This window comes from Caloenas nicobarica, chromosome 24 (assembly GCF_036013445.1).
Source record: "Caloenas nicobarica isolate bCalNic1 chromosome 24, bCalNic1.hap1, whole genome shotgun sequence".
NCBI lineage: Eukaryota > Metazoa > Chordata > Aves > Columbiformes > Columbidae > Caloenas > Caloenas nicobarica.
The window spans coordinates 922869-947600 of NC_088268.1; the positions used below are offsets into that span (position 1 = coordinate 922869).

At 47.2% G+C, this 24732-nt stretch overlaps 1 protein-coding gene across 2 annotated transcripts; it reads left to right on the top strand.

Annotated features, from left to right (window-relative positions):
- Positions 1 to 709: 709 nt before the first annotated feature.
- On the top strand, positions 710 to 1459 carry LOC135998013 (feather keratin Cos1-1/Cos1-3/Cos2-1-like). Of its 2 annotated transcripts, none has more exons than XM_065651037.1 (2): positions 710 to 841; positions 1133 to 1459. In XM_065651037.1, exons 1-2 carry the CDS (start codon positions 710 to 712, stop codon positions 1457 to 1459), a joined length of 459 nt encoding a protein of 152 aa, XP_065507109.1. The 2 variants fall into 2 exon arrangements, with proteins under 2 accessions (XP_065507109.1, XP_065507110.1); XM_065651038.1 differs by having other exon boundaries at positions 769 to 841; positions 1152 to 1459.
- Positions 1460 to 24732: the final 23273 nt, after the last annotated feature.

The following is a 24732-nucleotide window of genomic DNA, read 5'->3' on the forward strand; positions in this document are numbered from 1 at the left end:
CTGGAATCTCCTCAGCAGAGTCCCCAGTTGCTGATGTTTTCCAGTCTTTCTGGGGGCATAAAGATTTTTGCATGGTTTCCTGCAGGCCTGCATGAACACATCTGTGTCACTCTGTACCTGCGTGAACCTCATCATGAGGAAATGTGCAGGTCAGAGTTGGGGACTCTCCACTGGTGTATCCATGAGCACTGAGTGGAGATAAAATATTCCAGGGAAAACCCAGGGCTCAGACATGCTCCTGTTGTTTCCTGAGGACCTGTGGGAAGTGCACGGAGAGGAGCAAGGAGGAGCCCAAGCAAATTATCTTGAGAGCACTGTTGCTATAGTGTCAAACCCTCTCAGCAGTGACCCACCTGTGTGAAAGAATGAGCAACCATCAGAGACATATGGGCTGACGACAGAAAATAATATACCATATTGTCCCAAATGGCAGTCCTTGGGAAACGGATGTGAAACATAAAAGCGTTGCCCATTTCTTAACAACTTTCCTGCAAAGAAGCCCACAGAAATGACCCACGTCCTCATCACCTGCCTGCACAGGGTGCCACCAGCATTCGGCTTCATCTTCTGCCTATGTTCTTCATCCTGCAGATTACAGAAGAAGCCTTCGTATGTGAAAGCATGTGTCAGAAACCAGGAAAAGAAAAGGTGGCAGTACACGAAACCAGGATATGGCCCATACCATTAGCTGCTGTGTTTTACATTCAACATGAGCTTGTCAGAAAATTGTTACTTCCACAAAGGCTGCCTGGGCCTGAGGCAGTGCAGGACTGCTATAAAAGGCAGCCCAACTCGCTGCTCTCTCATCCACTTCTCTTGCCTCCTTCTCCTTGGGAACCAGGTGAGTCTGAAGCCTCTTCTCCTCCTGCTTCTGGATCAGGTGTCTTTCCTCAATGTGTGTCTCAGCTGATAGGGTCCGTCCTGGCCCTGGGTGGGAGCTGCTTCTCATGGGACAGGGAAGGGGAGAGAAGGTCTTCTGCAGAGAGAGCCTGGGATGTAGTGGAGGTGGCTCCTAGGATTTGAGCTGGGCAGCGTATGCTGTGCCGGGAGGTGCCTTGGCTCCGCTGTGTTTGGGTGCAGTGCTGCTTCCCATCTGCCACATTACTCTGCTTTCTCCTATGTTGTCTCCCAGGTGAACGTCTGTCCCAGAGACATGTCCTGCTGCAACCCGTGTCTGCCCTGCCAGCCCTGTGGCCCAACCCCACTGGCCAACAGCTGCAATGAGCCCTGTGTCAGGCAGTGCCAGAGCTCCAACATCGTCATCCAGCCCTCCCCAGTGATTGTGACCCTGCCCGGCCCCATCCTCAGCTCCTTCCCACAGAACACCGTTGTGGGCTCCTCCACCTCCGCTGCTGTTGGCAGCATCCTCAGCTCTGAGGGAGTTCCCATCAACTCTGGGGGCTTTGACCTCTCCTGCATTACCAGCCGCTACTACGGAAACAGATGCCGACCCTGCTAAAGCTGCTGGGACCATTCTCGAGCGAGAACCTCCCAAGACCTCAGAACATGGTCCTTGAAAGGAGATAGAGCTCCATGGCATTGCATTCAGAGCTTTGAACCAATGTTTCCTTCTTCCACTCCTCTCTCTCTCATTCTTTCCTCTGCTCTTTCTGTCTCCCAAGGCCAGCCTAGTTGGGACCTGTTGGTCTCCTTCCCTCTGCAGGGCAGGCAGACCGACACCCTGCAGGAGTTTCACTGCATCCTTGTGGCTGCCCATGGTACTCCCTGTGAGCCACCTCCTTTTCTTCTTGAGACTCAATAAAGTTGTGCTGCATTCAAGCCTGGGCCTCTGAGTCCTTCTTCCTTCTGAGGCACCCCTGCCAGTCCGATTAGGCAAAAATTTGGAAGAAGAGGATGGGGGGACTCCCTGCTTTGCAGTTTGTTTTGTTTACTTTCCCTTGGAGCTGCGGAAGATATTCATGGCCACTCCACAGCCAATGGCCAGAAGTGAGGAAATGGCTTCAAAGGGTGGCAGGAGTGGGGCTGGGAAACAACAATTCCTGAGGACAATCCAGACTCTCTTCTCTCTCATTCCTTTCTCTCCTTTACCCGATCTAGTGTGCATGGCCAACACATATGGGCACAGGAAGATGAGATGGAGGAGCCTCATACAGTCCTTCAGCATGTGGCAGGGCCCAGCTGCTCTCTAGACATACATCTGCATCATCATCATAGAACACCAGGATGGAAGGGAGCACGAGGATCTCCACGACCAACCTTTCTAGGCCAAAGCACACGCTAGCCAAGATGGCCCAGCACCCTGTCCAGCTGAATCTTAGATGTGTCCAATATTTCAGAATCCTCCACTTCCCTGGGGAGATGTCTCCAATATCTCCCTGCTCTCATCATGGAAAATTTCCACCTTGTGTCCAATCAGAATCCTACCAGGAGTTCATTGTAGCCTTTGCCCCTCATGTTTTCCATGTGACTGCTTGTAAAAAGGGAGTCTCCATCTTCTTTCTAGGCACTCTTTAAATACTGGAGCATGGTGCTGAGGTCTCCCCATAGCTTCTCAAAGCTGAACAAACCCAGTTCTCTTAGCCTTTTGTTATATTGCATCTTCTTAGTACTTTGATCATCTTTGTGGACATTCTCTGGACCCTTTCCGGCCTGTCCACATTTTTTCGTATAGAGGAGACCAAAGCTGAACACAGTATTCAAGATTTGGCCTGACAAGCTCTGAGTAGAGCATCATTATGACTTCTTTGTCTCCATTGGTGATGCCCTAGCAAATGTAACCAGGCATCCTGCTGGCCTCCTTTGCCGCAGCAGCACATTGTTCACTAATATTGAGCTCGTTGTCCACCAGGACCCCCAGGTCCCTTCCCACAGAGCTGCTCCCCAGCCAGGTAGATCCCAGCCTGTGCTGCACTCCTGGTTTATATTTTCCCAGGTGCAGGTCCTTACACTTGTCCTTGTTGAACTTCATCAGGTTCTTGGTAGCCCAATCCGCCAGCTTCTCCAGGTCATCCTGCAGGTTGACCCTCCGTTCAGGGCTGATATAATTTGCAAGTTAGGATTGCTATCAGCCACACTCAGGCTACATAATGGAGTCACCACTTCCTGTGAACTCAAAGACCCTATGGGTCACTGCAGCTCCAGGACAGCACCCAGTGTTCAAAGACCGATTTTCTGGCCACCACCCCACCTTTTATAAGTGGAGGGTTACTGGGCAGATGGCAGCAGGGTACAGAGCATCCTCACAGCAGCTTTGGCTCTCCACGATCCAGTGGTCCCTTGCCTTCTCATGGCTTGTTTCTGGTGTCCATCTTCCCTGAGTTTGGGCTTTCACTGTTCATGTCAAAATTTAGGTCTATTTTTCAATGATATTGGAAAGTATCTTTACAGACCTTGGCCTTCGCCCTGGCTTTTACTCTAAATCCTGACTTTCCTCTGATATCCCTGTTGTCCTGGGTGCAGAAAAGCAACTCGGTGGCACCGTTGGGCTCAGAATGATGGCTCAGGCACACAGCGACCCATGGACAACATGGGGTTCCCCTCAATCTCGTCCTGCCCACACTTCAGGGCAGAGACACCACCATTATCCATCTCACAAGTGCTGCCCCTGCTGGTACTTCAGCTTCCTGTACTTCCTCAAGAGCTCTGAGGCAGGGCCAGCCCGAGCTCTGCTCATGTCACCACTGCTCCTCACTTGCAGGCCAGGGTCATCCCAGCAGTGCAGCCCCTGGCCCTTGGAGAGCTGTCCTGTAAGAGACCCTGCACACCCCTGGGAATCACATGGTTACACCGAAGTGAAGGCCTGTGTCCTCATGGCAGGACACCTCTCCCCACATGGGGCTCTGCAGGGAAGAGCACCAGTCTGGGGAGTTACACTGGGAGGATGAGTACCGGTCCTTAGTCCCAGAAGGCAAGCCCCCAGCGTGGTGCCATGGACCCACTCTGCCTTGGGCCCAGGCAATGGACCCCAGCATGGAGCCTGTGCATGCACAAGAGAGCTGTCATCTAGAAGACGTAGACAGTCAAGACACTCCTTTGGCTACATATGTCTGCCACTCTAGATGAAAGTCTCATATGGACCTGCTGATTCACAGTTTGGGGATTCTCATTTCTCTTGATCGTGACTATCCTTCTAGAGAAGAAGTTGAAAGGTTCATGTCCCTCTTTGCTATTCCCTGCCTGCAGAGTATGTGTCTTTTGTTGAACAAGTCTTGGAAATGAAGAGGACATTGGCCATGCAGCATTCTATTTTCTCTGCAAAATATGCCAGTATCAATGTATATAAACTCCTTTGGCATGAGGATTTTCTTTGTGATGACAGTGGTGCAGCAGAGTGGTTTGCATATTGTGACATCATGATTGAAGCACATCACTGGGAGGTCATAGAATTATAGAATATTTTATATTGAAAGGGACCTTGAAAGATCATTTGGTCCAATCTTTCATGAAAAGGAGAGACTACGTGTGATTATCCACCACTCTGTCCTATCACATGTTGGAAACTTCCAGTGACAGGGACTCTACCACATCCCTGGAAGTCATTCCTGTGAAGGATTGTTCTTAATGGGAAAAAAATACGTATTTCTTCTGTCTAAACAAAACCTCTCCCAGTGACACATTTACTCATTGGCCTTTGCCTTCTCCACCTGGCTCCTTGTGATGAGAGAGCATCTGTCCTCTTTCTAGATACCCTTTAAGAATTCGCATACTGTGATGAGGTGCCCTCGAGCCTTCTCTTCTCCAAGGCGAAAAAGACCAAACCATTTCAGTCTTCCCTCAGAGGACAGGTTCTCCAGCCCTTTGGTCCAATTAGACACATTCACAGGAGTGGTGGTGGCTCCTGGATAAGGATCAGTGAAGGCTGAGTCTGGGGGATTGGATCCCAGCCATGGGTTTTTTTGTTGTGGTATGGCCGGTCAGTGGAAGTGCTACCTGTGTGAAGATGACCAGCATCCAAACGCCCATGCTACCAGGGCTTCCAAGAAGCAGATTTTTCTTTCTCGTGGGAGTGTTGGAGTGGAGAAGTTTGCGTACGTTGACATCACTGAGAAGATCATGAACTCAGTGATAACCAGGAAGACAGGAAAAAATGAAACTGATTGTATCAACAGGCAACACAAAAGGTTTTCCTCAGGACAAAGAGAGTCTTCATCATTTTTGACAAATAGTGGTGGTGTACCTGTCGCAGTTGAGACAGACAGATGACACAGACCAAGATCTTAAGTACAAACAGCAGTCTCCATTTGTTGCCACAAACGCCTTTTTATATAGTCTTTACCAGCACAAGTGTCTTTTTGCTATTGGTTACAAGTTGCAGTAGTAAGATCTCATTGGCTAATTTTGCTATCATCAATGTTACTCTTTTACTCCCTTCTCTCTCACGGGTACACCTTAATATCTCCAGATACTCCTTTACTCCCATCTTTCTCTCAGGTAGACCTTAATACCTTCAAGGCTAATCTCTGTTCCCACGCCCTCCGTCAGGGAATCCACAGACCCACCGTAGTCCCCCACATGTACCAGCTCTCCACAAAGGAAAACTGATGAGGATGAAGAAAGGAAGAAATATCTGCAGGTGTTGATTGCTCCACTCAGTGACAATGAGGTCATTCTTCACCAGATTTAGATGATGCATGGAGAAGATAATGGCACATGGGGCCATGTGCCCACCTTGGGAGGGATGGGAAGCCCAGGGGAAATGAGATCAGTTACAGGTGTCTTGTTTCTCCTTTGTCGTGACCCAGTACATGACCAGAAGTATTCACCTTCCCAGACAAGAGTGAAGGAACAAAGATGTGATGGGTTAAATCTATTATTTCTGTTGTTCTCAGAGGGACAAATCAGCCACTGTTTCTGACTGAGAGAACCCAGCACCCCAAATAAAGTTCTGATCATGCCTGGGCTGAGGTGTAGATTGTAGATCAGAGCAGAAAGGACCTGGCAGAGTTGTGACCAACATTTCTGCTCTGCTGGAACTCACCATTGCCATGAAATGGCTGACTCCTGTTGCACCTAATCAGATACGTGGCAATTCCTGGGTGAATTGGTTTCTTAATTGCCTTTTCTTGATTGCTTAGTTCAAATGCCCAAGTTGTGTGTTAGTTATAGAATTGTAGAATCTTAGAATCACTCTGGTTGGAAAAGACCTTTAAGATCATCAAGTCCAACCATCAACCTAGCACTTCCAATGCCACCACTAAACCATGCTCCTAAGTGACACATCTTCATGTCTTTTAAACACCTCAAGGGATGGTGACTCAACCACTTCCCTGTGCAGCCGGTTCCAATGCCCTACAACCCTTTCCATGAATAGATTTTTCCTAATATCCTGGTGCAACTTGAGGCCATTTACTCTCATCCTATTGCTTGTTACTTGTCAGAAGAAACCAACCCCCACCTGGCTACAATCTCCTTTCAGGTAGTTCTAGAGAGCCATAAGTTCTCCTCTTTTAAGGAACTTCCTTTTCTCTAGGTTTCTGATATCAGAGACTCAGGCATGGATTCCAGAAATTCTTCTTAAATAAATAATTTATTTACGGGCAGCTCAAGCTGGGTTCCCCCTGCAGAGGCACTAAGCAGAAAAATATTTGGATAATTATTACCCCCACAATCCAAGCCCTGCCCCCCACACGCCACTCCAGGAAAATTGCAAAATTAGATTCTGGGGTCTCCCCGTTCTTCATTGGATATATTCATTTTCATCAGATGGGCCATCAAAGTCCTGAGCTCCAGTTGCTATTTTGCACCTGCAGCTATAGAAAAATAAGTTCTTGGTAACAGCTAAAACATTCTTCTTTTTCTCGTCTTCTGTTAGTTTGAGTTCTGTTCCTTTACTTATCTGTGGAGATGCAGCTCCCCTTATCTTCTACCTTAAAGACTCTGAGTCATTTTTTACTTCACAGAGCAGAAAGTTCAAAGGTTCACAGCTTGCAGAATTTGTTAAGCAAACTTACTTATACTAAATGTATTCAATGTAAGCAGTTTCTCAATAAGTTCTTCGATAGCAGTATACTCAAAAATTTGATAAGCTAAGGCAGTCTATTCCCTAACACCCCTGAGCCTCCTTTTCTCCAGATTAAGTAACCCCAGTTCCCTCTATAATGTAGACCATGTGTGGAGATTTTATCATGTGTGATTAGGAAGAGAACACTGCCAATGTCTTTGCACAGGGCAGCTAAGCTATGGTGAGACACCTACTAATATAAGCATCCTTCTGGAGCACTTAGTTCATTTCTGAAAACATGAAATCAATTTACCATGTTGTCAAGCGAAGGACCCACAGCTGTCTGTTTGTCTTCAGGGGAACCAGCCTGACATGGACTGGATGGAAATCTGTCCCTTAACGGTTTGACTCATTTCTGAGACAATTCTGGCTCCTCTTCACAGACGGGCTGGAAGATGCAACTTTACACAAAACATTCTTATGTCCTTGTGGAGAAGCAAAAGAAGGTGGTGGGAAAGACCTTACTTCCCCATCCCTTGCAGAGATCATTTCAGTTTCCACGTGTAACGGTGACCAGGCACAACTCTTCTGATCATCAATGAGAAGATGTGCTCAGCGATGGGAATGACTGCAAAGAGAAGTGGGATTATCCAGGAGTGGAACTTGCTCACTGAGAGGCACTATCAGGAGCACCTATGTAATTTGTTTCTCCTGTAGATGTTAAGACATAAGACAGACAAGGCTTGGGAACTGCATGTGATCTGTGGGATGCTTAGAAGGGCTTCAGGGATTCCACTGCATTCTGTCTTCGGGCACAGGATGGACAAGTGTCTGTCTGCAATGGCAGAAGTTGATTATGCCTTGGACATGGGAGAATTGGGTGTTTTGTAAGAGGCCAAAAGAGCTCAGGATCCTTAGCAAGAGGATGACAGAGGCTGAGGAAAAATGGGATGCTACTTTAAAAATAGCCTGGAGTGAGGTGGAAAACCCTGGAAAGCAAGGCAGATCAATAGAAAAAAAAAGATATTTCCTGAAGCTAAAAGCATGCAAGGATTGGAAAGCATGTGCACTGGATAACTAAATGTGATCCAGGAAAGCAGCAACTGACATCTTAGTGTCCCACCTTCTCAAGAATTTGGGTTCACTCTGGCCAATCACAGTAGCTTTGGGGTGCAGTAGCAGGCACATTTCAGGGAATAAAGCAAACATGTTGGACGATTGCCTTAGAGATTTAGAGCGGAAAATAAAAAGATATTTTGAATGTTTGCTTTCTTCAGATTCAGAACACAGTTAAATTTGTTATTTCTCCTCATACTGCATTTCTCTGATGATTCACATGAGTGAAAGAGCAACCAGATCTCTTCACGTCATTTTTTTTATTCACAGTTTAAACACTATTAGCCTGCATCATTCACATATGTAGTGTTTTCTAAAAACTGAATACAATTTAACAACAGAAGAGCTAAAGTCACCATGGAGCTGTCTAGGAATAAAAATACAAACACTGAAGTGTTAGACAACTTTGCCATGGATGCCAAACCCCACTCCACTCAGTGTCAGCAATAAACTCACAATAGTCTCTCCCTGCACCCTGGCTTGAGTGTGCTGGCCTCCCAATTTCCTCCCCAGGGACTCAAAGACTCAAACAAGCTCCTTTCATCCAGTTCCCTCTTGCTCCAGTCACCAAATCTTCTCATTCAGAATCAAGAGCAAGTTCTGAAAATGAGCTGTCCATCACTAGCATGTAGTCACAAATTACCAAGATTCTCAGCGCCTCGAGAGAAGCCCAATGTCCTGATTCCAATTCCAGCGCAGACATAGTGGCTCATGAGGCTTTGGGCTTCTGTCAAAACACGAGTTAGGAAGCACTGTCCAGCATTTCTACATTCCCTGCTTTGATCCAGTCTATCGTTTTCTCTTAGGACTGGGAACAGGCACCAGGCATTGTCCTTTGTGCCCACAGCTTAGCTTACCAGACCTGGCATGATTTCTCTCAGGGAGAAGGAGTCGCAATATCTCCTGATTTAGAGAAAGAAGCATTAGATGGATGGAGAGGAGTAATCAGAGCACAGTGACAAAGTTCATCCATATGTGCAGTGGTGTTCGGTGTCCCAGAGAGAGACTTCTCAGGGAGCTGCTCCAGTGAAGGCATGCAGTCATGATTCACAGTCCACTAATATGTAAATGCAATGGCTCAGTGTGTGTGTTTTTGTATGTCTGTTGATATAACTATATATATTTTTGAAACACAATATTTTTAAAGCTGCAAAATGTAGAATTTACTCAAAACTCTTGACTCAGTGTGGATACTGAAGAGCAATAACACCCATCTCCTGTTAGGATGCCCCAGAGGGGAGCTGTGCTGTGCCTCAGCTTCCAGCTTCCTGCTCTTCTGCTGCTCAGAGCCTCTGGACAACATCCTGTAGTGCCTGGCCCTTGTGTTGGGATCAGGACACCTTCAGGGGGATGAAGGACCTGGGCACCTGCAGCAAAGTTATATTCTGCTTCCAGTTTCTTGTCACATTGGTGGGCTTCATGCAAATCAAAGCTGGAAGGCAGGGTGTCCTGCTTTTGGCTGGGACAGTGTTAATTTTCTTCCTAGTAGCTGACATGGTGCCGTGTTTTGGATTTACTATGAAAAGGATGTTCATAATACACTGATGTTTTAGTTGTCACTAAGTAGTGCTTACACAAAGTTGAGGACTTTTCAGCTTCTCATGTCCTGCCAATGAGAAGGCTGGAGATGCAGAAGAGGCTGGGAGGTAGCACAGCCAGGACAGCAGACCCAAACTGGCCAAAGGGATATTCCATACCATATGACATCACAGCATATAAACTAGGGAAAATTTTTTTGGGGAGGCCGTTGCTTGAGAACTGAACAGGCATCAGTCAGCAGGTGATGAGCAATTGCACTGTGCATCACTTGTTTTGTATATTCTTTTATCATGATTATTACTACTTTTTTTTTTCCCCCCAATTATTAAACTGTTATTCTGTCAACCCTTGAATTTTCTCACTTTAATCTCCCAATTTTCTCCCCCATCCTATGGAATGGAGGGAGTGAGCGAGCAACTGTGTGGTGCTTAGTTGCTGGCCAGAGTTAAACAATGACAGATGGGAAAAGGAAACCCTAGAACTGTTGACACACAGGGAGAAACAAGTGGCCAGAGTATGCTGCATTACATGTGCCAACACACAGATTGTGACACTCTCATAATGTTAGTTAGATGAGAACTTCCGAATCCCTTTGGCAGTTTTGAGAAGTCCAGTGTATTTGTCTTGCAAAGGAAGAAATTTGAGACTGCAGGAGAGCAGAGAGTGGCAGCACATTTAAGAAACATTGGGTACAGGTGGATGAGAAGAGAGGGACAAAAGTGGATGGCTTGGGAAAAGAAATCAGGAGAAGCTGTCTGATTTGGAATCAGGAAAGGCTACTTCTCTGCTCTCTCTTTTCCAACAGTGGTGACACCTTGAGAAAAGATGCGGATAAACATGAGAGACAAAATTTTCCCATTTTCTCTGATTCTTCAAGAGCAGATCCCTGCAGAGACCTGACAGGACAGTGAGGGGTTTTGAGGCAGAAGAGGCATTATACCTTGAGTCAAAGCAAGTATATACCCAGCAATTGTCTCAGGAAGGCAGCAAGGACAAGATAGTCAAGATCAATAGACAGGGTCCTCAGCCAACAAGGTGCCCAAGCCCAGAGAAGCTTCTGGGTCATGCTTGTAATGACCACAGCCAGATCCAGCCAGGGAATAAATGGAGCCCACACCAAAGAACTCCTTTGAGTTGGTCTTCTCGGAATAGTGGGTCTGTGAATAGACGCCTCCCCTGAGAGTGGGACACCATCTAGGAAGACTTCCTGGGATTGAGGGCCCTCAGTTTCTCCCTGGTGAGTGATTATTTCCTCTTGATGTATCCTTGAGTGAGCCCCTTTCCCCCCCGCACCAGGCAAGCGATTATTTCTTTTTGGTACCCGTGAGTATGAGAAGCTTCTCTTCTGAGTGAATGCATACACACTGTGGGTCATCATTCTTGCGTGGTCATATGGTAATAATATCCCCAACTGGCATATCAAACCTGAAGTTTACTAAATGATGGCAGAGTGCTGGCTGATTTTGGATTGCCCCCCTGCTTGCATTTTTTTCTGTCATTTAGATTTGCTCTGCCATTTTGTTTTGATTTCAGTTCCAAAGTTGTTTTAAGACTTTATTTGTTAGGAGTTGTTTGGGATTCCCCCTCAACAAGGTGCAAGTGGCAGGAGAGGTATTCTGCCTGATGGGCGGATCTACAGCTCAAGTGGGGGGACCTCACAGGGCTGCAGTGTTTTACTGGCCCAATGCCAATGCTGGTGCCGATTCCAGTGCCGCCCGGGTGGGGGAACCGCCCTGGGGATGGGTGGGGCGGACAGGGCGGCAGCGCCCCCTGGCAGGTCCCCCCGCTCCCACCACACCCGCCCAACCCCACCCGCGGCGGTTCGTGTCCGGCCGCAGTCCCGGCTCCTCTCCCCGTGTCTCCCACGGCGCAGTAATACACCGCCGCATCCCTGCGCCGGGGCCGGGTGAGCCACAGGGCGCTGGACCGGCGGTCTGCCGCCACCGACAGCCGCCCTGGCGTGTCCGACAGTGCTTTGGATTCTTTGTGACTGCTCATAATGAATGCAAAGTCTCAGTCTAAGAACTGAGAATGGATGAATTTGATGGACTGTATGTCAGCATAACAGCAGTTGATTCTGGTGATGGTGCCCCTGATGGTCTCTGCCAACAGCTCCTGCTTTACCTGGGCTCTGCCTGAAGCCACTGCCAAGGAGACAAAACCTGCCTTCTGCCAAGCCCTGCCTGCTCTTTCTCAGGACAAATCCCACAGAAGCAGCCAGGAACATACAGAGATGATAGGGAAAGGAGCAGGATTCCAGTGTCGTACAGAAAAACACAAAGGAAAGGACAGAAACAGGGAGAGTTGGATGAAGAATAGACCAATGAGTTTGCTGAGGGAAGGTGCGATGAGTGTGGAGGGAGGGATGGATTGAAGGACAATCCTGGAAAAGAGGTCTGTGAAGAAGCCAGGGGTTACAGGATACTGAGGGATCTGTGGGGCCGCTCCATGCCAAATCCCAGTCCTGGCCCCATGCAGTTCCAAGCCTGGACACTCACCTCTGCCCCCTGCACACTCAGGAGCACTGCGGTCAGCCCCACCAGACAACCACCCCGGTACAACCACATGCCTCTGCCCTGTTGCCCACACCTGCTTCCTCCTACCAGCCCTGGATCTCTGCTCCAGCCACGGTGCCTCTTCTCTGCCACCTCCTTTCCTACACTGCCACCAGCTCTGCTCTGGGACAGTGCTCTGCTCTGGTATCACATGGGATCTCACTCAGTCCTAGGCCCTGTTAGGGTGCAACAGGAATACAAGAGTGGTGGGAGTGGGGTGCTTGGTGGGGCTGTGGTCCATGGAGGCTGAAGGGTTGGGGTGGGTGGGACAAAAGTGGGACAGGACAGGGAGCACAAGGCTACCAAGCCATAGTCCCCCTGCAGTGCCTGGCGTAGACAGGAAAATCTTCCACAGTCAGACGATGCCTATTCTGTTCCTTGAGTCTACTCCAAATGCCATCAGGAATGCAAATGGACATGTTTCCACAGAACACAAATCTAAAATCATAGGATGATAGAATCATAGACCATTATTCATTGGGTTGGAAGGGATGATTACTGTAGTTAGTATTTGGCACCCTTTCTCAATCATGTTGTCCTCAGATGAAGTTTGGGTCTCTGTCTCAGCCATCATGTTCTTAGATGTATCAATAAACATGACATGTATGAATCAAATATGACATTCTGAGAGGTGTTTTGGCCCCTGAAAGAACTGAATCGTTGTTTGATAGACACAGGCCAAGCCTCAATATATTGTTAAAAGCTGCTAGTTTTCACTGGGGTAGGCAAGGCATCCTTTTATCTGGTGGCATGTCAATTTACCAGGAATGCTACCCTGTTCAAGTGTAAAATTCTAGGCTATGAGAGGTGATAAATGCCCTTGGAACTTGCCTAAATTCTTCCATACACCCTGCCACCGAGGAACCAGCCACCTCAGGGCATATTTCACTATCACTTTACCCAAAAGTTGTCTCCACTTATGCCAGCATGACACCGTATTCCACAAACCCCACATGAAGCCAACAGTGTTAATGAGTACAGCTGTTAATTAAACAGCTCAAGGGTGAATGAGGACCTTGCAGTTCGCACAACAAAACAACTCAGATGGGAAGAGGGAGGTGAATTCCCTCATCCGCCCCACTAGATAGCTCCCCCAACACTGTAAGAGCCCCAATGCCAGGACCAAGCACAGAACATTTGGTTCTGTTAACATGTTCCCAACCTTAGCAAAACAAAGGGATAAGCAGTGCAGCGAGCAAACTGCCTGCACTGCACAGAGGCCTGTAAATCAGTAACTGCTACAGCTAAGGCCCTGTCCTGGTTTTGTTAAAAAACAAGTTTCTCTTTTAGTGAATTTCCCTGTCAGTTAAAGCCTTCTTATTAACTGCAGTTTTCCTGAGTTAGGTACATGTTTTTGTAGACATAGCAATGGAATGCAAGGTCATTGATAATGATGCATCTCGCGAGATGTGCAAGTAGGAGGTGAACTGAAAATTGACCAACTAAAGTGTTCCATCCCATTCACATCATACTTCATATAAAAGTGGGGGATCACGAGGATCTCGTCCCTTTTGCTTATGGCTGACACTGGGAGAGGACCCTGCGAGTTGTCCCTGCGAACTGAGGCCTAGTGACAGACTGAATCCAGTTCCGGTTGGCTGCAGAGTCCAGTCCAGGACTTCGGGTGCCAGCCATACATCTGCTGGATCAGTTGCTGGGACTTTCAAGATTGGTTTTGTGTATTTTGTATTATTTTCTCTATTTTTATTGGTAGCATTAGTAAAACATATTTAATTTTTCCAACTCTCTTCTCTCTGTCCTTCTTTCCCTCCCAATCGCCTGTCCTTAGTGGGAAGGGGGAGAGGGAGGGGCTGAAGGGGGAAAGAGGGGAAGAGAGGTTTAACAATACATTTGCCATGGTTTTATTGTCACCCCACAATCAAACCACAACGGGCCTGCTCAGTTCAAAACTGTTGTTGTCTCGAGCCCCACATAAAGCATCAAAAAGACTGGGATGAGTTGACCTTGTCTGGTTGCCAGGTGTCCACCAAGATGCTCTATCATTCCCTCTCCTCAGTGGCAGAGGGAGATAGTAAGTTGAAAAACTGATGGATTGAGATAAAGACATTTTAATGAAGAAAAACAAAGTAAGACGTGGAAGCAAAACAAAGCAAAAGTATTTATTCACTACTTGCCATCAGCAGGGGATTTTCAGCCCCTTCCTGCAAAGCAGGACGAGAGCACATGTAGTGGTTGCTCTGGAAGACAAACACCTGAACAATAAATGCCCCGTCCCCCCCCGCCCCATACCTTTATCTTGCATTTTGTTGCTGAGCATGATGTCATATTGTATCAAATATCTTCTTGGCCAGTCTGGGTCTGCTGTCCTGGTTATCTCCCCTCCCAACCTCTAGCCCACCCCCAGACTACTGGTCTTTGGGAAGGTGGGTTGGAGAGGCAACTTTGCTGCTGTGCAAGCACTGCTCAGCAGTAACCAAAACATTGCCGTTTTATCAACATCACTCTAGCTACAAATATGAAGTTTACCACTATGAGGGCTGCTATAGGGGAAATTAATTCCATTCCAACCAGACTCAGTGCCTACATGCTCACTTGTGAGTACATGCTCTTGTTTGTGGAGGCACATTGTGTGTGTTTTCACCTATATATGTGTGAGATGTGCACACACATCTGTGTATGCATGCTTGTGCTAATACATAAAGGTGTGTCTAAATAACCACATATATATGTGAACTCTTTGCATGTGCACATGAGCATGTTTTACATGCATCTCTGTGTATGTGGTTGTGAAATTCCTTCCATTTGCTTGTGATGTCAACAGGTGAGATTGGGATAAAAACAAGGGGTCCAAGTGAAACCTTCAGTGAAACTGTGGTCTGACTCAGACATCTCACAGGGGCAAGATGCTGTGACTGTGCAGGTTTGCCCATGACTGCTTCATCATCCCTGCTGGATGTTATCTGGAAAACAGCCCCTGTGCTTGCAGTCCCATTTGCTAAGATGCAGGAGTGCTGACACTTGGGAACTGGACTCTCCCCTTCCTCCAGCGCAGCCCAGGAGACAGGAGCAAAAGAGGAAAATGTGGGAAAAGACTGAAATGGCTCCTTCAGCAGAGAATAATGTAACAGACAACCCGGAGAGTACCCAGCAAGAGTAAACCACCACACCACCAGCCCTGTTCTGTGACAGCTGAGTGGTCATAGCCTCCAGAGATGGCAGGCTTCCCATTCTAAGATCTCAAGGGCTAGGTACAGTATCCACTGATTTCCTGTGAATGGCATTGAGCAGGACGGGATTCTCCCTCCAGGTGCTTTCCTGCAGCCCAAAGCCAATGCCTGAGACTCTTGCAGAGGTGAAGGGGGCATGGGGAGAGTTGGATCTGTGCATGGGGACATGATAGGAGGAGGTGTTCTTGGGAGACAGGGAAGGAAGAGGGGTCCCTACTGCCGTGGTATCCTCTGTTTCCCACCAGCAAATATCACTGTGCAATAACTACAGATATGGAAAACCTGCCTGGAAGAAGAGAAGCAAGTCACCAAGAGGAATAGCCCAAGGAGAAACACAAAAGAGGAGTTCCTTCCCAAAAGGGTATAGCATTTCACCGCCTCCTAAAGTGGTCTTTCTTCCACTGCCAGAAGCCCCTGAGGTAAAGAGGACGTTTTCCTGATCCACCCAGGGAATTGCAGCAGGCTTAGGGGTGTGTGACATTCAATCAGATGTCCATTTTCCCCCAGGGGCAGTTGCTGGATACTCAGACTGAGGTTTCAAGATTTTGGTGCCTGAAAACCAAAGGAGTTGTCAACTCCTCCGACTCTCCCTGTGACACCCACAGGGGCCATCCTTCCTTTCTCAGCACAGCAACATAAGGACTCCCCCATCCCTTCATCTCAGGCCCTGCCTGACTCAGAACCAGGTTGATGAGCTGATTGTATTGGCTTAGTCACAAGGGGACTGTAACCCTTTGCAAACATTAATAGCAATCCATCAGAAGCATTTGCTCAGGGATGGCCTGCACATGATGGGTGGGATTCCTCTGTCTGTCTCCCTGTATGTAGAGTTAATCTCATTCCTTCAGACACCTTAGCACTGGGGAGACGAGATATATCCAACCTTAGATGAAGAGCAAAAGTTGTTTGCTGGTAGAACTGCAAGACTCCAATTATTTTTATGTTGAATTAAACTAAGATTCCATACCGATATGAAAATGTCCTTGTTGGGTCTTGAAATCTGCTGTGGCAGAGTGTGAAATATGGAGAGGCAGGAAAAGGAGGGCTTAGGACTCAGTGCCTGTGCACTTGGCAGCTCTTCGCCAGGTCAGTGCCATCACTGTTCACCTGTACTCAGGGTCCTCCACATCTGGAGAACTTGCTCCTCTGTGATGCTCATGGTCAGAGTAGTGGAGAGTGCCCCTGCCATGAGTAGCATACTCCCTCATTATGAGTGACATACAAGGACACACAAGTACACACGATCATGAAAATCTGCATGGACACATGCACAATTTTCTGCACCTGCATGCATTCACAGAGATCCATATGCACAAATATTCACACAAGCAAGCACACATGCATCAACACAAATTAACTGTGCACTTAAGCAAGCAGATGCTGGATTCCATTCCAGTAAGGAATATTTGGAGCACCTTGAGGTAGAATAAAGCTCCAGACACATCAATACTGTGTACTGAGGACTCCCAGGGACTTCCCAGAGTGGGCAGGAGGCCAAATAGGCTGTCGATATTCTCAAATCAAATCGCAGCAACACAGCCCACTCACCTGAGGAAGTGGCAACAAATGCCTGTCTGGCAAGTGGGGAGGGAGCAAGATGGGAGTGTCACGGAATGGATTTATAGCACTATTTTGGTGTAGCAGTGATTTGAGATTTATTGAGGCAGATCACCAGTTTAATATATGTTTTCCAATAGCTCCAAATGAACAGGTGATTAATAAAGTGATGCAACTTAATTCATTTTTTTTTTATAATCAATATAGCAACTTAATTAAAGATTTGATGATGGCAGGGTCACACTATACTTACAAAAGAGATAAATTGAATTATATATGCATAAACACATACATAAATCTGGGGATAATACCCACACATACAGGGTTATAAATCACACACGCTCACACACTAACACACATTAAACCATGGATATGTGAATATACATTTAATGTATGCATAATATATGTGTAGGTATTGCTAAAATTTCCCTCTTGAGTTTAGAAATTATTTTTAGTGTGAATTTCTTAAGGAGCACTTGCTGAATCTTGAAAAATCTATCTTCGCTAGCAGACTTTGCTCAGTTAGGTCTTTAGATCCTTGCAGAATCATCAGCAGATGATTACTGAGTTTTCATGAAGTCAGCTCTGGTGGCTTTCCATCAGAGGGAGGTTCTGATCACAGCCCATGCAATCCAGGAGAGCTCAAAGGGTCTCACTTTAGGATCACCATTTATTGATCATTACCTTTTGTCAGTAAATTTCCACTCTGGCCACACTTAGGATGAGGCAATTTGTGGTGCTTTCCACCATTTATCTATGTCCAGAACTTTTCAGATTATATAGTTCTGTACCATCCTACTCAGACTACAATCTGGGTATCAGGAGATCCACAGGCACATTAAGCTGTCAGGAGTGATTAATCATTGCTACCTTTCTCAGGCAGAAGGGGGCTCTTTTCCCATTCAGCAGGAGTTTTGAGAGCATGGACGGGGTGCCTCAATGCTTTGTCTCTCTACATTTGCATAATAGGAATTCTTTCTCCTCGATTGTTTCTACCTTGACTTCAGTAAAGCATTTGACACCGTCTCCCACAGCATCCTCACGGCTAAACTGAAGAAGTGTGGACTGGACGATCGGGTAGTGAGGTGGACTGCAAACTGGCTGAAGGAAAGAAGCCAGAGAGTCGTGGTCAATGGGGCAGAGTCTGGTTGGAGTCCTGTATCTAGTGGAGTCCCTCAAGGGTCAGTACTGGGACCAATTTTATTCAATGTATTCATCAACGACTTGGATGAGGGAATTGAGTGTACTATCAGCAAGTTTTCTGATGACACCAAGCTGGGAGGAGTGGCTGACACGCCAGAAGGATGTGCTGCCATCCAGCGAGACCTGGACAGGCTGGAGAGTTGGGCAGGGAAAAATTTAATGAAATATAACAAGGGAAAATGTAGAGTCTTACATCTGGGCAGAAACAACCCCAGGTTCCAGTATAGGTTGGGGAATGACCTCTTAGAGAGCAGTGTAGGGGAAAGGGACCTGGGGGTCCTGGTGGACAGCAGGATGACCATGAGCCAGCACTGTGCCCTTGTGGCCAAGAAGGCCAATGGCATCCTGGGGTGTATTAGAAGGGGGGTGGTTAGTAGGTCGAGAGAGGTTCTCCTTCCCCTCTACTCTGCCCTGGTGAGACCTCATCTGGAATATTGTGTCCAGTTCTGGGCCCCTCAGTTCAAGAAGGACAGGGAACTGCTGGAGGGAGTCCAGCGCAGGGCAACAAAGATGATTAAGGGAGTGGAGCATCTCCCTTATGAGGAAAGGCTGAGGGAGCTGGGTCTCTTTAGCTTGGAGAAGAGGAGACTGAGGGGTGACCTCATCAATGTTTATAAATATATAAAGGGTGGGTGTCACGAGAATGGAGCCAGGGTCTTCTCGGTGACAACCAGCAGTAAGACAAGGGGTAATGGGTTCATGCTGGAACACAAGAGGTTCCACTTAAATTTGAGAAGAAAATTCTTCTCAATGAGGGTGACGGAACACTGGAACAGGCGGCCCAGGGAGGCTGTGGAGTCTTCTTCTCTGGAGACATTCAAAACCCACCTGGACGCCTTCCTGTGTAACCTCATCTAGGTGTTCCTGCTCTGGCAGGGGGATTGGACTAGATGATCTTTTGAGGTCCCTTCCAATCCCTAACTTTCTGTGATTCTGTGATTCTGTGATATACCCTGTTTGCTTGGGCATCCAGGTGCTCAGGTGGCTCAGGGGAGGTTGCAATCACCAGAGGGAGAAAGGGATGGAGGAAGAAAGAAGGGTGTAATGTGTTCTGTCACAAAGAAGCCCTTGGGTGTCCAGCTGAGGATTGCACAGGTGCAAGTAGCTGGACCCAGGCCAATATCACCTGCTTACATGGGAGCTTTCTGGTACTTGGTCCACATATTCTGCCAGTATTAACACACTCCTTCCTTGAAAACCTTGTCCCTACCATTCCAGCATGCCATGGAGACTGTGGCCTCTCCAGCTTGCCCAGCTGCTACTGCAGTAGGTGTCTCCCCTCCTGAAGCTGCTAGTAAAGAGTGGTACATGGTAACTCTTCACCATTCCTCGAGGAAAGGTACAGTGGAACATGTTGAACAGGCCCCTTTCAGGACCTTTCCCTTGAAGGTAAGGAAGGTTTCTCCAGAGCAAGTGTCCATGAGGCCCTGCCTTGCTTTGTCTCTCCCAAGAACTGTCCTCACAGACATAGAACGTGTCCTGTAGATGTGAGGACCTTGGGGCCTGCAGGAGGCACTTAGAGGGCAACATCCCCACAGACTCTTGGGGAAAGGTGTTCCTCTTGCTCCACATCAAGTTGTGATGGTGAGGTGGCTCTGACAGAAAATGATCTTTAAGGATGGCACATTTTCCTGTATAGTGGGGAGAGCGAAGGGAGTGAGTTGGATTGCAGGAAGAGAGGATGGGATGTTGTCTATATGTCTCAAGGGTGGTCAGAAGTTTTCCAAATTATACATTTCAACCACAGAAGACATTAGAGGATGTCATCTACCTGAGAAATGTGAGTTCCTAAACAGTTTGCAGGACGTTTGCTGGGTATGCTCACACACATCCACTCAAAGCCTTGTTTGAGGATCCCTGCAGCAGGGGGACTAAACCCGTGCTCTGAGCCAATACACCTTCCAGCCCTTCACAAACAAAGCTGAAGGGGTGAGAAAGGAAAACCTGCTGAGGGTGGGGTGTAACTATGTTAGGTGTGAAATGACATGCTGATAAAAAATTTCCATCTGCTAATTAGCAATATTTTGCATTCTATAGGGAGTGTATTTGTCAGTAATTAATGCTGGAATAAACCTCATCAGCTGAGCTTTATTTCTATTTCCTCACCACAGCATTTGCAACTTGTGGGAAGTCAGGCTTGTCCTAGACTTACAACTCACTGCTGCAGCATGGCTTCCTGCGTAGGCACTTTGGCCAGCTCCAAACTGCCACGTCTTTCTCTAAGGAGTTTACAATCACAGGGGAGCTGCAAGGTTTCATGTATTCATTCGTTTGCTTATTTTTCGCAAACATGAGGAACACTTGAGTCTTTGCCAAGAGGAGTTGTTCTACATGTCCTATTTTTTTTCCCATTGTGGTTTAACCCCAGATGGCAACTAAGCACCACACAGCTGCTTGCTCACTCTGGCTCTGGTGGGACGAGGGAGAGGATCTGAAGAGCAAAAGTGAGAAAACTCATTGGTTGAGATAAACACAGTTTAATAAGCAAAGCAAAAACAACACATGCAAACAAAGCAAAACAAGGAATTCATTTACTGTTTCCCATCGCAGGCAGGTGTTCAGCCATCTCCAGGAAAGCAAGGCTCCATCATGTGTAACAGTTACTTGGGAAGATAAACACCATGACTCCAAACGTCTCACCTTCCTTCTTCTTCCCCCAAAATATATACTGAGCATGACATCATATGGTATTGAATATCTTTTTGGCTAGTTTGGGTCAGCTGTCCTCATTCCACCTTCTTGTGTACCTGGCAAGGCATGAGAAGCTGAAAAGTCCTTGACTACTTAGCAACAACTAAAACATCAGCATATTATCAACATTATTCTCATTCTAAATCCAAAACACAGCACTATACCAGCTACTAGAAAGAAAATTAACTCTATTCCAGCCAAAACCAGGAAATTTTTTTACATGCAGATAGTTATTGTCTGGCTGAACACCTGGAGCTGATCTGGCAGCTTCAAATCCAATGCAGTTTCTTTCTTTCTTTTAGTTTATAATAAACCCATTGCCAAAACAAACCCTTATTTTGGAGCAGCCAGGGAGGGCTGCCCAGTGCCTCTTTGCACTTTGTAACAATGGGCATTCAGTAACTTGCTAACAGTGCCCAGAGGAGCTGGGAGCTGGCCCTAGAACTCCTGTTTCCCACCTGTTTTCTCTGCTAGCAAGGGCAGAAGAGCAGGCCAGTGCTGGCCCAGCCAGATGACCGGCATCAGATCTCTCTCCCCAGCCAGCACAAAGGCCCACACCTTGGAGCATGGGTGGCTGCACCAGCATAGGAGCAAAGCCAGCTAATCCTGGGAGAACCGACAGGATGGCATTTAGAGCCTTCCCTCATCTTCCCAACCACACAGTCTGAGTTCTTCACACAGGTTTTGAATTATGGCAAACAGGCGCCATGGGTGTGTGTTATTAGCTCTTCCCAGTGAGCCCTGGGGATGATTCACCTTGCAAGGACGTAGCCAGTTAGACAATTCAGAAATGAATGCACCCTGAAATTACCATGTACATAATGAATTGTATAGGAGCCTGACATTCAGTAACAGGAAATGTTGGTCAGAGATCTGTAAGGTAATCTTTATTCTCGTCTGCCACCTGTTCCTCTAGTAAAGCAGGATCAGAGCTTCATCTGGCATAAACTGGTTACCATAACCTACAACAGTGGGGGTATTTTGGCCCTCTGATGCCAACGGAGACAGTGAATTTATGCTGCCCCTGCTTGGGACCCCTGCTTTTGTCAGGGCAGGCATTTTCTCTAGGCATGACAAAGATGTGCCAAAGCAGAATAAGACATTGCTTTCTATAGAATTGCAAATTGAAGAAACTCTACATTCCCAAGAGCTGGAGAAGAAGGAAGTTGCCTGTTGTGGATCCAGCTCTGTTGTTTGATCCCACATCTGGGCAGAGCCTGGAATCCCACAGTCTAGAGAACACCAGGGGGCTGGAGTTTGAACTCCTGGGTTTTTGGTTGGGAGGGGTGGCTGTTGAGCTCCAGTTCAAAGGGCTGGACTTGTGGGTTCATGTCTAGAGGAAAGGTGTGACCTAGTAGTTAAAGTAAGCATTGCTGGGACACACAGTGCCTTGTCAAATGCTCAAGTCTCACAAGGAAGGGTGAGGTCTCATGTTCATAGACCCCATTCCTCCAATCCTCTATGCTTTTCTGAAGTGTATGATCCAATATTTAGAGAAGCAGAACTAGAAAGTGAAGACTCAGTCTGGGGCAAGCAAGCAGTGCCCTACAACAAGAGGAGGACAGACATTCAGGCCCAGATATAGTTCCATGGAAAGTCTGAATTCCTTGCCTAGTGTGGAACTCCACAGGCAGAGCTCAGGCCCCTGATGCTTTCAGAGATCATCCAGTTACTCCAGCACAACTCGAGCCTAGCACAGAACATTTCTGCTTCTCAGGGACAAGCAAGTCATTAACCACAGAACCACAGTACCTCAAGAAGACGAAAGGCTCCTGACCCCATAGGAAATTACATCTCCTGAGTTAAGCCTTAGGGGGAGAATCTTCAGATGGCCAGTCTTTCTGTTCCTGTCCTGGCATCTGGACAGGAGGAAAAAGAGACCAGAAATTTGCTCTGCTCTTAATGTGTCAGTCCTTGTGGAAGATGAGCCATACATGGCAGGAGGTAACACAAGAAAGCTTGCCTATATCCATGTGGAAGATGGTCCTGGACATCCCTACAGCTACAATGTTTTTCCAGCTCCAGCCCCAACTGTGGTCAGAGAAACACAAAAGGTGTGAACACATAGGCTAAGCACATGTCTTCTGACTGAACTTGCTAGTGACTATTCACCCTTGGAAAAGTCTTCCTACAAAATATCAAGCAATTTTAAGTTCTCACATTTGCTTTACAGGCCACCCAGGAGGTTAAGAACATAAAGGGACTAGTATGAGATGTACCAGGGACAGAAAAATGCATTCTAGCATAATAGAATCATAGAATCACAGAATGCTAGGGATCGGAAGAGACCTCGAAAGATCATCTAGTCCAATCCCTCCACCGGAGCAGGAACACCCAGATGAGGTTACACAGGAATGTGTTCAGGTGGGTTTTGAATGTCTCCAGAGAAGGGGGCTCCACAACCTCCCTGGGCAGACTGTTCCAGTGTTCTGTTGCCCTCACTGTGAAGAAGTTTCTTCTCATATTTAAGTGGAACCTGCTGTGTTCTAGTTTGTACCCATTGCTCCTTGTCCTATCATTGGTTGTCACAGAGAAGAGCCTGGCTCCATTCTCGTGACATCCACCCTTTACATATTTATAAATATTAATGAAGTCACCCCTCAATCTCCTCTTCTCCAAGCTAAAGAGATCCAGCTCCCTCAGCCTTTCCTCATAAGGGAGATGCTCCACTCCCTTAATCATCTTCATGGCTCTGCACTGGACTCTCTCAAGCAGTTTTGGGGTTTTTACTGGGCATGCATACAGTGGGACCACAATTTTCCTACCTTGGTTTTGTGTGCAAATGAAAGTATTCATTCACCTTTCATTTTCCCACAATCACAGATCATCTCTTTTCTGCAGGTGTCCCATTGTCTTTGCCTCCCTCTGATTCTCTTTCTCTTGTCTTTCCTTCTGACCTAACCCACTCCCACCTTTGCACAAAAACTGAGCTTTGTGTGTCACCTCAGAAGACCTCACTGCAAACAACCACATGTTTGCTCCTTCAGAAAAGAAAATCCAACTAATTACTACTTTTGGTCACTATGGCTGCTTTTGTAACCTTCCACCGCAGCTGCCCTCCAGGGCCAGCTGTTTACTTCACCAAAGAGAAATGGCCAAAACCACTGTGCACAGAGGAAAAAATTAGTCCACAGAAATAGGAATTTCCCAGGAGTGCATGAACAGAGGCTCCACTTCCTGCCACGCTGGTGATTCTCCAGCAGTGAAGAAGAGTTATTACAATGAGTAGAACAGCTCACAGGGGTGAAGAGGGTGCAGGGTGTGAGGGGGGGAGGTTAAACAGACTCAAACACATGGATGGAGTCCACTTGAAGAGACAGCATCCTCTAGCTGAGCATCCATATGTAGTGCTGGAATCTGCACTGCTGTATTTTTTCTCAGTCCCACATTTAGCACTTACTTTCTCCAAGCTGGCTCCTACTCTCGCTCCAGACTGCCAGGAAGTCATCTGAATCACCGTGGACAGGGCTCCAGGCACATGCACATGAGGTCTGCAGCTGGACCCATGTCTCTCTGCTCAAGGATGTGGCACTGTCCACCATTGTCAGCTCTGCTGTTCTTGATAGTAGTTGCGCAAATTCTTTAGAAAGCCCACTGAGGCTGGATCACACCTGCTCTGTGCTGTCTGTAACTGCTTAATTTCCTGGTTGGGATGATATTTCATTTGTGGGTGAATTCTACCTGTTTGACTGTTAGATCCCTCTTCAGTCCCAGAGAGCAACCAAAAGCAGGACCTCAAATGTCTAAGGGACCTGAGGCATAGATGAGTGCAGGACACTGACGGCTGCAGACAGTTCCACATCAATTCAATCAGTAGGCTTCTGACATAAACTGGGATATTCAAGGCCCTGCTTAGGGCTCTCAGTGAGGATCAAGGACCCCTAGGAGAGGCAGGTTGACTTGCCCCAGCAGTGGAATGTCAGTGGAATACCCTGGGCCCTCTCAAGTGAACTGGAGACATAGGCCCAAATCCATAGGTCTG